At 41.5% G+C, this 13,781-nt stretch overlaps 1 protein-coding gene across 1 annotated transcript in view; it reads right to left on the bottom strand.

Annotated features, from left to right (window-relative positions):
- Positions 1-8,725: 8,725 nt before the first annotated feature.
- The window catches only part of PTDSS1 (phosphatidylserine synthase 1), a 150,483-nt gene continuing 145,427 nt past the window's right edge, over positions 8,726-13,781 (bottom strand). The window contains exon 13 of the mRNA XM_033933165.1: positions 8,726-10,595. Within this exon, the coding sequence (XP_033789056.1) occupies positions 10,495-10,595 (101 nt within the window). The 3' untranslated portion in view covers positions 8,726-10,494. The remainder of the gene's footprint in view (positions 10,596-13,781) is intronic.

Raw genomic sequence — 13,781 nt, forward strand, 5'->3', positions numbered from 1 at the left:
GTGACAGGACCCTAGCTTTTGATTTGTCCACATTACCTGCCCTGCTGTTGACATTTAAGTAGATCAGGTGGTCATTCACTACCAGATGTATTTTGGTTTTCTTCGCTGGGTGAGGGGAAATTTGTTGGAAGCTTTGAGTTCAGCAGCACCCGCAATCATTTTCAAATGTTTGCTCCTGTGAATCTTGCTATAAGCACCATTTGAATTACCAAGCGTGGAACAGTCTTCCAGAAGAGGTGGTGGAGACAGAGACTATCTCTTGGAGAGAAAAAGAGATAATGGTTACTGCTGATGGGAAGACTAGATGGGCCATTTGGCCTTTATCTGCCATCATGTTTCTATGTTTGAAGCTTCCGAGGGCCAGAACAAAGCACATGGAGGGCCAGATTCTGGCCACAAGGCCATAGGTTGGACAAGCCTGCTCTAAAGCCATCAAATCTCATATCTAAAGACATACTTTTGATAAAGAAAAATGTACAAGTGTATGCAACAACATGAAACATGCCAGAGACAAATGGAAATCCAGTGTACAGTTAATATTCTGTAGGAGAGAAAAAAATAAACTTAAACAACATATAAAGCAGTGGTCTCAAACTCAAACCCTTTGTGGGGCCACATTTTGGATTTGAAGGTACTTGGAGGGCCTCAGAAAAAATAGTTAATGTCTTATTAAAGAAATGACAATTTTGCATCAGTTAAAACTCTTTGGGCTCCTTTTACTAAGCTGCGATAGCAGTTTTAGCACACGCTAGACTAGCATTGAGCTGGCGTTAGTTCTAGCCACGTAGCATGGGTTTAGCGCGTGCGGCAATTCAGCGCATGCTAAAAACGCTAGCGCACCTTAGTAAAAGGAGCCCTTTATAGTTTATAAATCTTTCCTTTTGGAAAAGTCTTAATAATAATATTGTCATTTATGGCTAAAGACACATATGATCAAGAAACTGTTTTATTTTGTGATTATGATAAACATACCGAGGGCCTCAAAATAGTACCTGGTGGGCCGCATGTGGCGCCCAGGCCACGGGCTTGAGACCATTGATATAAAGGATTTCAGTCTTTTAGGAATCTTACTTTCAGTTAATGTGTAAGATGTTTGCGTGGGGATTTCACTTTTAACAAATAATGGGAATGAGTCAGCCATTCTGAGACTGAGATGAATAAAACTATTCACTATTCAACTACATTGAAAATGGGCATATAATGAAGGTGATGTTGATCTTCAGAAAAATGTGGCTAGAGAACAACATTAAGCACGCACAAGCCACAATGTCATGTGGTCTAAATGCAAGAAGCCAAAAATGCCCACAAAGAAGTCTAACATCATATTACCTCATTTGCATATTCCCTTCTACACCTAGTTCCATAGCATTCCGTTGGAAAAAGCACAGCATTCTTGCACAAAGAGCTGATGGTTAAAATCAGAAAAACAAAAAACAAACAAAACTACTAATTCCTTATATTGCAGCTAGTTCTTACGTCCTGAAAGTTTTAAGAGCAACAAAAAAACACTGTGGAATAATGATGTTCCTGAGATAGGCTTTATTGATAAATCAACTTAGTAATCCACATAAAAAAACCTGTCCATGTTGGGTCCAACTTCCCCAGCGGACTGGGTCCTAGAGGTTTTTTTAATGTGGATTACTAAATTGATTTATCAATAAAGCCTATCTCAGGAACATCATTATTCCACAATGTTTTTTGTTTCTCTTGGACTTTTTCTCTGTGGATCCTACAGGGCCATTTTTTTTGCACCTGAATGTTTTAAGACCTTATCCATGTCCAAATGTAAAACATCCACTTTTTTTCACATTGAATCTGCATCCTTCACCCACAGGTATACTTTCCACACGGGGAAGCATTCTTAGGACACTAGGTAATTAGTTTTCCCACGGACCATGCAATTCTTCATTTCTGCCCTGTCCTCATGGCCTTGCAATCTTATAATGAAGGTCAACAAAGTCTAGGGGCACTAGAGCCCTTTTATCATAGACTCAAGGGCTATCTCACTGTACCATGCTCCCTGCACCCTACATCCATAGAACTCATGCTATAGAACAAGAGAAGATTCTGCCTTCATACATTTCATTCCTGCAAGTACCCTGCCACTAGTGTCTGACTCTAGTTCCTGTTGCCACTCTAATCAAGGAGGCAAATCAACACTTCATGACATGCATAAACCAGCATATCTAGGTTCAAGAGTGATGTAACTGCCATTCTCTCTTCAAAACCTGCTGTGGATCAAAATTTACTTTCAATACCTTCCCTAAAAATTATTAATACGAGAAGAAACGAGATATTTTCAGTAAATCCACCACAGCTATGGAACACTATGGGCTCCTTTTACGAAGCCGCGTTAGCGGTTTTAACACACGCTAAACCCGCGCTATGTGGCTAGAATTAACACCAGCTCAATGCTGGCATTAGTGTCTAGCGCGGCTGACAGTTAGTGTGCGCTATTACGTGCGTTAAACTGCTAACGCGGTTTCATAAAAGGAGCCCTATGCCTTCTCTCCTTAGAGGAGAGCCAACTCTTGATAGATTCAAGAGCTCCCTGAAGTCTTTCTTGTATAAAGACGCCTTTGAAGATTAAACCTAAGCTCCAAGCTTCTCTTCTCTTAAGGAAAAAGAATCTATCCATTGAAATCATATTAGGCTACAGACATTTCCTCTGTTAACCCAATTGTATTTCCCATATTTGTTTCTTTTCTATAATTACTGTAGTTCTACCTCTGTCTCTTTTGAATCAGGTTAGTCCTTGTCCGATTCTGTCCATATTTTTAACCTGTAATATTATGACCTTGCTTTTATCATGTACATTGCTTAGAAGTCTTTATAAGCGATATTATCAAATTATAAATAAACCCAAAACCTTGCTGCCTCAACATCCTGAGGTTATGAGTTTGTTCCCTGTGACAATGGGCAAGTCACGTAACCCTCCATTGCCCCAGGCCCACAGTTAGATTGTGAGCCTACCGGGACAGATAAAGAAAATTCCTAAGAGTACTTGATTACTATTCAATGTATTGCAAACTGCTTTGGGTGAATCTCTTCATGAAAAGATGGTTAATAAAAAAAAAAAAAAAAAATAGGCAGCACATACCAACCTGAGCCCTGTAAATGGTGGTAATGTGTTTGCTTTGTATACTGGATTCAGCGCTAATATACAGACAACACACATATAAGGGGGTGCTGAAAGGTTCTCAGATGAACCAAATTCCGAGCATTATTTTGTTTCTGTAGCTGAAAAGAGTGTTAAGTGACAATTTGCAGAATTGTAATGCTGTTTTGACATCATTGATTGAACCATGTCAATGAAAAGTGTGGAATTTTCAAATGTGGAACTCCGAGCTGTCAAGAAGTTCCTATTCCTGTAGGAGAAAACTCCAAAGGAAATCCATGAATGTATGATGCAAACAATAAGTGATAAATGCCCATCATATACCCCAGTGAAGAAGTGATGTGCAAATTTTCAGTGTGGAACATAAGAATTACTGCTGCTGGGTTAGACCAGTGGTGGCCCTTAGGTCAAAGACCAGTGCCCTGAGACTGCGTACGTTCTGGTTCAGCAGGAACTTGTCTAACTTTGTCTTAAATCCATGGAGGATGTTTTCCCCTATAACAGCCTCCGGAAGAGCGTTCCAGTTTTCCACCACTCTCTGGGTGAAGAAGAACTTCCTTACGTTTGTACAGAATCTATCCCCTTTTAACTTTAGAGAGCGTCCTCTCGTTCTCTACCTTGGAGAGGGTGAATAACCTGTCTTTTTCTACTAAGTATATTCCCTTTATTATCTTGAAATGTTCCGATCATGTTCCCTCTCAGTCTCCTCTTTTCAAGGGAGAAGAGGCCCAGTTTCTCTAATCTCTCAATGTACGGCAGCTCCTCCAGCCCTTTAACCATTTTAGTCGCTCTTCTCTGGACCCTTTCGAGTAGTACCGTGTCCTTCTTTATGTATGGTGACCAGTGCTGGATGCAGTATTCCAGATGGGGGTGTACTATGGCCCGGTACAGCGGCATGATAACCTTCTCCAATCTGCTCGTGATCCCCTTCTTAATCATTCCTAACATTCTATTCGCCCTTTTCGCTGCCGTCGTGCATTGCGCTGACTGCTTCATCGACTTGTCAACCAGTACTTCCAGGTCTCTCCAAGTACCGCACCAGACATCCTGTATTTGTGAATAAGATTTTTGTTACCGACATGTATCATCTTACACTTATCTATGTTAAACCTGATTTGCCATGTAGCGGCTCATTTCTCGAGCGTGTTTATGTCACATTGCAGGTCTTTGCAATCCTTCTGCGTCTTCACCACTCTGAATAACTTCGAATCATCCGCAAATTTAATCACTTCACTCGTCGTACTAGTTTCCAGGTCGTTTATAAATAGGTTGAAAAGCATGGGCCCAAGCACTGAACCCTGCGGCACTCCACTTGTGATACTTTTCCAATACGAATATTGTTCATTTACCCCCATTCTCTGTTTCCTATCCACCAACCAGTTTTTAATCCACATGAGGATTTCGCCCTCGATTCCATGACTCGCAATTTTTCAAAGTAGTCGTTCATGCGGGACCTTACAAACACCTTCTGAAAATCCAGATATACAATGTCGACCGGCTCGCCCTTGTCTATCTGCCTGTTTACTCCCTCGAAGAAGTGCAGCAAGTTCTTCAAGCAAGATCTTCCCTTCCTAAAGCCATGCTGGCTGGTCCTCATCAGCTCATGTCCGTCAAGGTGATCAATGATGCGGTCCTTTATCAGCGCCTCTACCATCTTTCCCGGTACTGAGGTCAGACTCACCGGTCTGTAGTTTCCTGGATCTCCCCTCGAACCTTTCTTGAAGATCGGCGTGACATTTGCCACTTTCCAGTCTTCCGGAATCCTTCTCAATTTGATCGACAGATTGGCTATTAGTTGTAGCAGTTCAGCTATAGCCCCTTTCAGTTCCTTGATCACCCTCGGATGGATACCATCTGGTCCCGGGGATTTATCATTTTTAAGCCTATCAATCTGCCTGCATATCTATTCTAGACTGACTGTCATCCCTGTCAGTTTCCCATCCTCGTTTCCTGCGTATAGCTTGTCGGTTTCCGGTATGTTGCGTATATCCTCTTCGGTAAAGACAGACGCAAAAATTGTGTTCAGTTTGTCGGCGATGGCTTTGCCTCCTTTAGCGCTCCCTTTATTCCATGATCATCCAACGGCCCCACCGCTTCCTTCGCTGGTCGTTTCCCCTTAACATATTGAAAGAACGGCTTGAAGATTTTTTCCTCCTTGGCTATTTTTGATTGAAACTGAAGATGCAGCAAGGTCTGGAGGCCTCAAAAGGTGTCAACTTCTGAAATTGTTGACCATGACCATGATCTGATTTTGTCAGATCGGTAAATATCAGCTGAAACAATTACCAAGACACTAACAGATATCCAGAGAATGTGATGGGTGTATAACCCACAAGCAGCTGGGTATGCAGAAGCTTTCAGCTAAGTAGGTGCCCAAATGTTTGAATGCTGACGAGGAATGACATCGAGTGGACACTTCTAAGTTAATTTTGCAGCATTTTCAGCAAGCTGGTGCCAACTTTTTGGAACGACTATTACTGTTGATGAAACATGGTTACACCACTATGACCTTGAGACAAAACAAGTCCATGCAATGGTAGTACTCAAGTTCTCCAAGGTCAAGAAAATTGAAGACCCAAAAGTCAGCAGGAAAGGTCATGGCCACAGTGTTTTGGGATCAGGAAGGTGCTGTAATGAATATCTTTTAAGGGACCAGCTAATGCAGAATATTACTGTAACTTGCTGTGCTGATTAAAGGAGGTATTGAAAGAAAAAAGGGAAGCTGCGGAAAGTTCTTTTTGCAAGATGATACACCTGCTCACAAGGCTAGCAAAATGATGGATGTTTTGATGCAGTTGCGGTTTTAGTGTATAGACCAGGAGTACCCAAAAGGTCGATCGTAATCGACCAGTAGATCACGAAGTCAACGTGAGTCAATCGCGCTGCCTTCACATTCTGCTTCCCGACGCAGAAGCACCAAGCTGTCCAACCTTCCCCACCCGACGTCAATTCTGAAATCGGAGAGGAAATTCCGGGCCAGTCAATCGCTGCCTGGCTGGCCAGGAACTTCCTCTCGAACATCAGAATTGACGTCAGGGAGAGGAATGCTAGTCGGCCCAATGCTTCTGAGTCGGGAAGCAGGGAGAACTTGGGGCGGCGGTGATTTGGAGACCTGTTCCCCGATGGCAGCGGCAGTGGCTTGGGGAGGGCAGGGAGACAGAAAGAAAGAAGAGGGCAGGGAGAAAGAAAGGGGAGATGGCAGGGAGAGAGGAAGAAAAAGTTGGCGAAGGGAATGAGGTCTGGAAGCATACAGCATGCTAAAAGAAGGAAAGAAATATTGGATGCACAGTGAGAAGAAGAAAGCGCAACCAGAGACTCATGAAATCGCCAAAGGAAGGAAAAATGATTTTATTTTTAAATTAGTGATCAAAATGTGTCCGTTTTGAGAATTTATATCTGCTGTCTATATTTTGCACTATGGTTCCCTTTTACTAAATTGCAGTAGCGGATTTTAGCAAAGGGAGCCTATGAGCATTGAGCAGCGCCCTGCGCTAAAAACTGCTATTGCAATTTAGTAAAAAGGGAGGAGGTATATTTGTCTATTTTTGTATAGTTGTTACTGAGGTGACATTGCATAGAGTCATCTGCCTTGACTTCTTTGAAAAAACCCCGGAATATAAATGATAATTTACATTTTCTCTGCATACAGTGTGCTTTGTGTTTTTAAAAATTTTTATTGTTGGTAGATCATTTTGACTTGGTCATTTTAAAAGTAGCTCGCAAGCCCAAAAAGTGTGGTTACCCCTGGTATAGACCATTCACCCTACTCACCAGATCTTGCTCCAAATGACTATTTTCTGTTTCCAAAATTTAATTACCCTGGTGCTACCGAAACTAAGACTGAGCATGCTGCTTCCATGTAGAATCGAGGTACCCTGAGAGCTGCATTGACCACTTTGAGATCCAGAATAGGCCTCAAGTCCTGAATCTTTCTTGGGCGTAAAAATGTATGTGGAGTATCTGCTCGCGCCAGACTCTTCAAGCAGCATGTGTTGCATGGCCTGCAGAGCTAAGAGATGCATTACCATTGCTCAGACTTTTCTGCTTTCTCTAGTCACCCACTGGGAGAGTCCACGAAGAGATCTGGTACAGGGAACAAGAATTCCAGCTTGTAGCCCTCCCGAATAATGTTCAACACCTACAGATCTAAGCAAATCACAGCCCAGGCCTCCTAGTAGACCGAGAGCTGCCCCCCTTCTGGTGTCATTGAGACTTCTTGGGGGCTACTCCTGGACATGAAGCAGAGCCCACAGAGCGTCTGCCTCCCCTGAAATGTTGCAGGGAACATTCTCTGGAACAGACAGCTGTGCTATGGCATAAAAATTGAGAGCTTTGAAAGGAGCCCCAACCAGCCCTGCCAGGAACCATAGGTCTACTAAAAGGGGGGGGGGGAGCCTAGGCTGCCGCTCTGCCACACAGGCCATGAGATCACCCAGGCCTTTCCCAAACAGCATCTGACCCTTAAAGGGTGGCTTTAGAGGCAGAGTCCTCAGCACACTGTCAAATCCAGAGCATTCTTTGGGCAAAAACAGAGAAGGCTGAGATCTTACTCATAACCTGAAATAAGTCATAGAGAGCATCTGCTACATAATCCACCTCCAATGGCGAAACATGATTCATGTTGGTAGAGTAGTCTACTCGGCAAAGCTAAGTACTAAGTGGTCTTCCACTATATTGTTTGACTATATTGAAGTTTGAAATATTAGAAAAAAATCAACTGGATAATTTGAAGAGTTTGAAGAGATTAAAGTTTTTTTGCACTGAAAGTTATTGAAACGGGATCAGTGAAGATAAGGGGCTTAAATCCCTAGTGATTAAAAAGGTTTAAATCGAATAAGGGTGGCATTACTGAGATCCTGAAGAAAATCAGAAGATTTACTTAATCTATTAACGCTTATACATCATTTTAATTTGATATATGAGCTTCATAAATATATCAACTCTTTGATCAGTAGTTTAAGTGACTGGCTTATTTGGATTACTCTGTCTTTAGCCATGTTGAAGTACCGCTGAATGGACTCACTTCTGTAATTGTTTAAAATCCAAAACCACTGACTCATCCTGCTCCTGACCCTCTCACATGAACCATGTTTTGCTGTAATATTCAAGTGATTGCTAGAAATTGCTTTGTCCATTATTTTTATTTGGTTTTAGATTCTATATAGCATGGATGGCCTCTATTTTGTGTATGTGTTAAGTGCTATGAACATTTAATGGCACCATAATAATGAGAGTATCATCAGTACTGCGCTCCTAGATATCTGCTCCAGACAGCAAATCCAATCTGAGCAATGCTAGTAATTAAAACGGGCAAGCCTGGAAGCATGTAAAAGAAGAGTGCTGGAACTTTATTCTGTTTTATATGTGCTGGGTTTCCATGGCTGTTGTATACTGTACAGTAGTGGGAGAATACACAGCTGGACTGAACAATACAAAATATAATCAAACCCACTGTTAAGTAAGGTCAGTTGTGCTAATACAGAATAATGATATAAAGCAGGTTCTACTTACCACAAGATATCAGATTCTTTTTTTTCATGCAGGAAGGAAGGTTGGAAATGACAGGTGTTGGAAAGAGACAAACAGATGTGACTGGGCACTAATCCATCATGATTCCTTAGAACATTTTTATTTTAGCATTTTTTTTAAATGATTGTAAATACAAAGAAATGCTACCTTTTAGAAGACATTTAACAATAGGCTTTATGAGACTTAGAATGGTTGGTCAGAACAACAAAGACATCAACATCTCACTGTTTCTGCATGCATATCATGCAGCAAATGAGAACTGTCAGTATCTGAAAGCGCCTCCCCCTCTCCATGCAGACCCAATATCAGTTGGTCAAAATAAACCAAAAGGCACTCTTCAACAAAGCCAGCACCCAATACCCCCCCCCCTACAAGCAGGATGAGATTATCAAATGTCCTGAACCCAACTGCTCCCCACAACCCCCCTCTCCCCGGAAAGGGAAATCGGTTTGGGTTTTATAAAAGTTGTAGGGTATTCAGATTAAAAAGGGGCATGCTTTTTTCTCTAAAAAAAATGTTCAACATGTTAAAAATAAAATAGCTATAAACAAAATTGAAGAGAGGGTGAATGAGACCAGAATGGTGCTTACTTCTGGAAAACAAGCAGCAATCCTGTTTGAAGTTACTTTTAAATGGCATTTCTTTCCCACATGGTAAGGCAAGAAACTTCTGGCTGCTACCTCACTATTGACTGAAAATTTCCAGTGTGCAGGCTGCTCGGTTCAGGAAGCTGTACATATCAGCCATTGTACAATAGCAATATCCCCAATGAGGGCTTTCACTAGGATTGCTGGATTATAGAGGGTGTTGGGCTAGGGAATATAAAGGGGGAAAAAAAATTCAGAAATAGTCAGGGTCATAGTGCTGCAAGTTTAACCGTGGCAGGTTTAATTTTAATTCAGACTGCCTGCTCCCTCTAAGGATAACTCTGTCATATAAAATTTATGCTGAGATGGGTGTTTGGGGTGGAGATATGGCTGGGGAGCCCCTACCAGCATTCATTAAGCAGCACATTTTCCTCCCCATATTCGGTATTGTGTCTACTCGCATCAAAAAAACTGCTTCTAATGGCAGACTTTTAAAGTAAGTCAGCACTACGGCACTCTATGTTGTTAACACTATGTTAAGTATTCATCAGGTTACAATCTCTCTTCCACCTTCTGTCTTTAAGTGGTTTCAATGAGACAAAATCTTTAACACATCATTAAATGATATGTCTGTAACCCATCCTATCCCCCCAACTAAAACAAAACAAAAAATATAGAGATTGTCCACAAAGATGTCAGTCACCAAGACTCTTGGTCATTCAGTCTACTCAAAGGCTGACTTAGGGAGCAAGAGAACATTACAAAACCGGGATAATTTATGGGATGAAGGAAAAGGGATTCTCAGACATAAAAATCATCACTGGCACAGGAAAATGGCAAAGGAGGATAAGAAAGCAGCAGACAGGTGAAAGTATAGAAAGTGCTTTAAAGACCACATAGAAACACAAAAAACACATGAAAATGGCAACCGCCACCAAACTGGTGCCAAGTCCATGAACCTTCAAGTCCATGCTCTCAGCTGATGTCCAAAAGCCATTGTCCATTTTTCTCACTGTACTTATGGATATTGGTAACTGGGTGGTAAATGGTGACATATGGATGCACCAGTGACAGGCAGGTGAGAGCAGGCAATGTATTTGGAATAAACCAAGCTTTCCTCCAGTTGTCCTGGACTGCAAATCCCAGATGCCCATCCTCCTCACTCCTCAGGGTGGACATTACTCTAATGAAGCTTTCAGTAGCAGGTCCAGTTTCCTGGGCAGTTGCTGGCACTCCCTGAGAAGACTCTGCAGCCTCATCTTATTTCTTACTTACACCATTGGTTACTCTGGATTTGGAAGAGCGATTCTTTCTTCTTGATGATGTCTGTTCAATATGTTTTGGGGGAATTTCTTCATTACCTTATAGAAAGAATTAAAGAAATCTGTTAACGTTTTTTCCCCTCTCATTTTGAACTCTTGCCCCCTTGAAGCTTAACTGGGTGGCTCAGGAGCATTTGTCAGCCCAAGGGCTGGATAGACATTTCCTCAAAACATTTCACTAAGCACCACTTTGACTTGCAGGGGTTTTCACGTGACCAGCAATTGTCTGCCTTTCCCCTGGCTCAAGCATATCACTTCTGTGGTACACCATAGCCCTGTCTGGCAGCAGACTAGAATATACACAAATACATATCCCAGGGATGGACACATCCTGAGTGCCAGGCCACCAAAGCACCTAGGAAATACCTCGACACATTCATAACTGGCATGAAGAAAGGGAAGAAATATACCTCCTTCTTGCTGGCTTCCACTAGCACTGCTGTTCAAAGCTTCAGTGTTTTGGATCGTCTCTTGATACCGTATTCTCCATTCAGGACACTTAGATCAACAGAACAACATTTACTGACTATCCCTTCTTTAAAAGTAATAGGGACCAGGAGATCTACTATTTTCTTGGTTATAACACCCCAGCTCTGGAACAATTTACCAATTTACTTACGCAATGATTACTCTTTAGAAAAATTTAAATGTTCTTTAAAAGTTTCCTGTATAAGGATGCATTTGAGATATAGATAGTATAACTTACCAATCATTAAATCTCATGATCTAAAACTTAGATTCTAATTAGACCTACGCATAGATCACAAACTTATCGTCCTTCTTTTCTGTGCTTATTTTTGCTTTTATATCTTTTTTTTGTGTGTTACCTCCTCACCTTCTGTACCAGTTATTTATTTGTACGTATATACTTTGTATTTAATTGTATAAAACTGTTCTGCTTTGTCCCCTATTTTTAAAATGTTCTATGTATTGAAGTATTTGACATTGCGTGTAAACAAACCTTAATAAAAATTGAAACTTGCATATCCCCCAAAATTAGCAATGGCTACAGGCCACAGACAGTTCAAAATGTGAAGCTCTGAACAGTAGAGACAAGGGGAAGTAGGAGGGAGTTATGTTGGTAGGTAGGAGGGAGTTATGTTGCTCTTAGATGCTGACTGAAACCAAGCTTTTTAGTTTTGGCAACCCTCTCCCTCCCCCGAATGAATTGCTCCTGCCTATGTTTTTCCCGCCTCAAAATGGCTGCCATGACCTTCAGCTGAGATGTTAGGCCACTAGACCATTAGGGATCCCTAAGATAGGCCCAGGGAGGCTTGGAGGGGGCAAAGAGAGAGTTTTGGTTTGGGGAAGGAGTTTCCATTTCAGCCGAAAATGCACCAGCATTTTGAACTGAATCTGAAACATGGCCAAAATTTGGTTGGCTTCTAGTTGCTCCACTCTGCCCAAACTGCCTGGGATTGGGGTCAGACTCAACGGGAAAGTGCATTAGTGGGGACAGCAGAGACCTGAGGAGGTACATGAGTTCATCAGGGACAGGCACCCTGGTGCCTAAATTTTGGAGCTGGTTCCTAGATCTGGAAATGCGTCCATTTGTGCCTCTTTGAGGAGACACATTGATTCGCTGAGTAATTTTGGCATTTTTGCACAATTCGCTGTTTAACAGTGTCAGAACCTATCAGCTTAGACTGTTTGATGAAATTTAAGAACATTTGTTTGACCCCTGATGTAGGCATACGCTGAAACACGGCTCATGTTGGTTCAAAAAAGACAAGTCTTAGTTCATTGAAGCACTTTGTGTATTCTTTGTATATGTGTAATTAACCTGTAAAACATTCATGATATACATATATTCCAATTCATCTATAAACAAATAAAGAAAGAAGAAATGGTAAAATTTATTCTTACCTGTTAAATTTTCTTGAGACCTGCCAGAACAGTTCACACTAGTGAGTTATATCTCCAGATCGGGAGATAGAGAAAAACAGACTGTTTCCAGTGACATTATCAGTATAATAGTAGGAGCACCCTAGAACTATTCAACATACATCTAATAAAGCTTAGAAATAAAAGTAGGAGTCCTCCAGAACCTTTGTCCCAAAACAGAATCAGACAACATTAAACAATCTGAAGCTATAAAGAAACTTTGAGAGAGAACAAATAAAGACCAACAGGCCCCCAAGCAGTAAGTAGGTATCTCAAGCTCCAGTCTTCTGGGCAGCATAGTGGACTAATCCAGCAGGACTCAATGAAAGGAAATTAATAGGCTAGAATAAATTTTGTTTCTCATCAACTTCACCTTCCTTATCATTCAGATAGACTAGGTCACACCAGGGGATGACCAAAGCTTTTATATCTGGGTGGGATGAAGATAAATCTCTTTGCACACCTACTCTGCCACAGGTGCTGCCATCTTTGGCCCACAGATTCAGACTGTAATGCTTTACAAAGGAATGAAGAAATGACAAAGATGCTGCCTGACAAATGTTCTCTGGGGAGACCACTTAGGCCTCGTCCCAGGATATAAACTGGGCCCTGGTTGAATTGGCCTGCAGCTTTACCAAGACCACCTTATTGGCCAAAGCGCAGGTCATTTTGATCCGTCATACAATCATTTTACTACCTTAGATGCCCCTTGAAATAAAATGAAAAGGTAGTCTGATTTCCTGAACTCATTAGTGACTGCCAAGTATTTAAGCAAAACTATACACAATACTTTAGGGAAAAAGAAGTGCAATGTATCCACGAACACTGCACTGGATAAGTAAGGATCTCTACACAAAAAGAGCCTGGACTTTCAAAATCCATCAAATAGAGCAAATAACCACCAGAAACATTGAACAATGTTTCCTTGAAAACAAAAACACCAATCTGTGGTGGCGGTGGGAGGGGGGGGGGGGGGCTCAAAGTGAGGCTCTACAATGGCCTGCAATACTAAGAAAAGATCCCACTGAGGCAGGACTCATCAAAGCAAAAGATGAAGTTGTTTAATATTCCATTAGAAGCAAACCACCAAGAAAGGCTGCAAAGGACCTTCCCTCTAAAAAGCCTATAAATCTTTCCTTTAACAGTTATAAACTATAAAGAGTTTTACCTCATGCAAAATTGTCATTTCTTTAATAAGACATTAACTATTTTTTCTGTGGCTGTCCAAGTACCTACAAATCCAAAATGTGGCCCTGCAAAGGGTTTGAGTTTGAGACCACTGCTCTACATGGATGGGAAAAGGGGGCAATGTCTGCAAAGCAGTATACAGTATACTAATAC

This window comes from Geotrypetes seraphini, chromosome 2 (genome assembly GCF_902459505.1).
Source record: "Geotrypetes seraphini chromosome 2, aGeoSer1.1, whole genome shotgun sequence".
NCBI classification, from domain to species: Eukaryota; Metazoa; Chordata; class Amphibia; order Gymnophiona; family Dermophiidae; genus Geotrypetes; species Geotrypetes seraphini.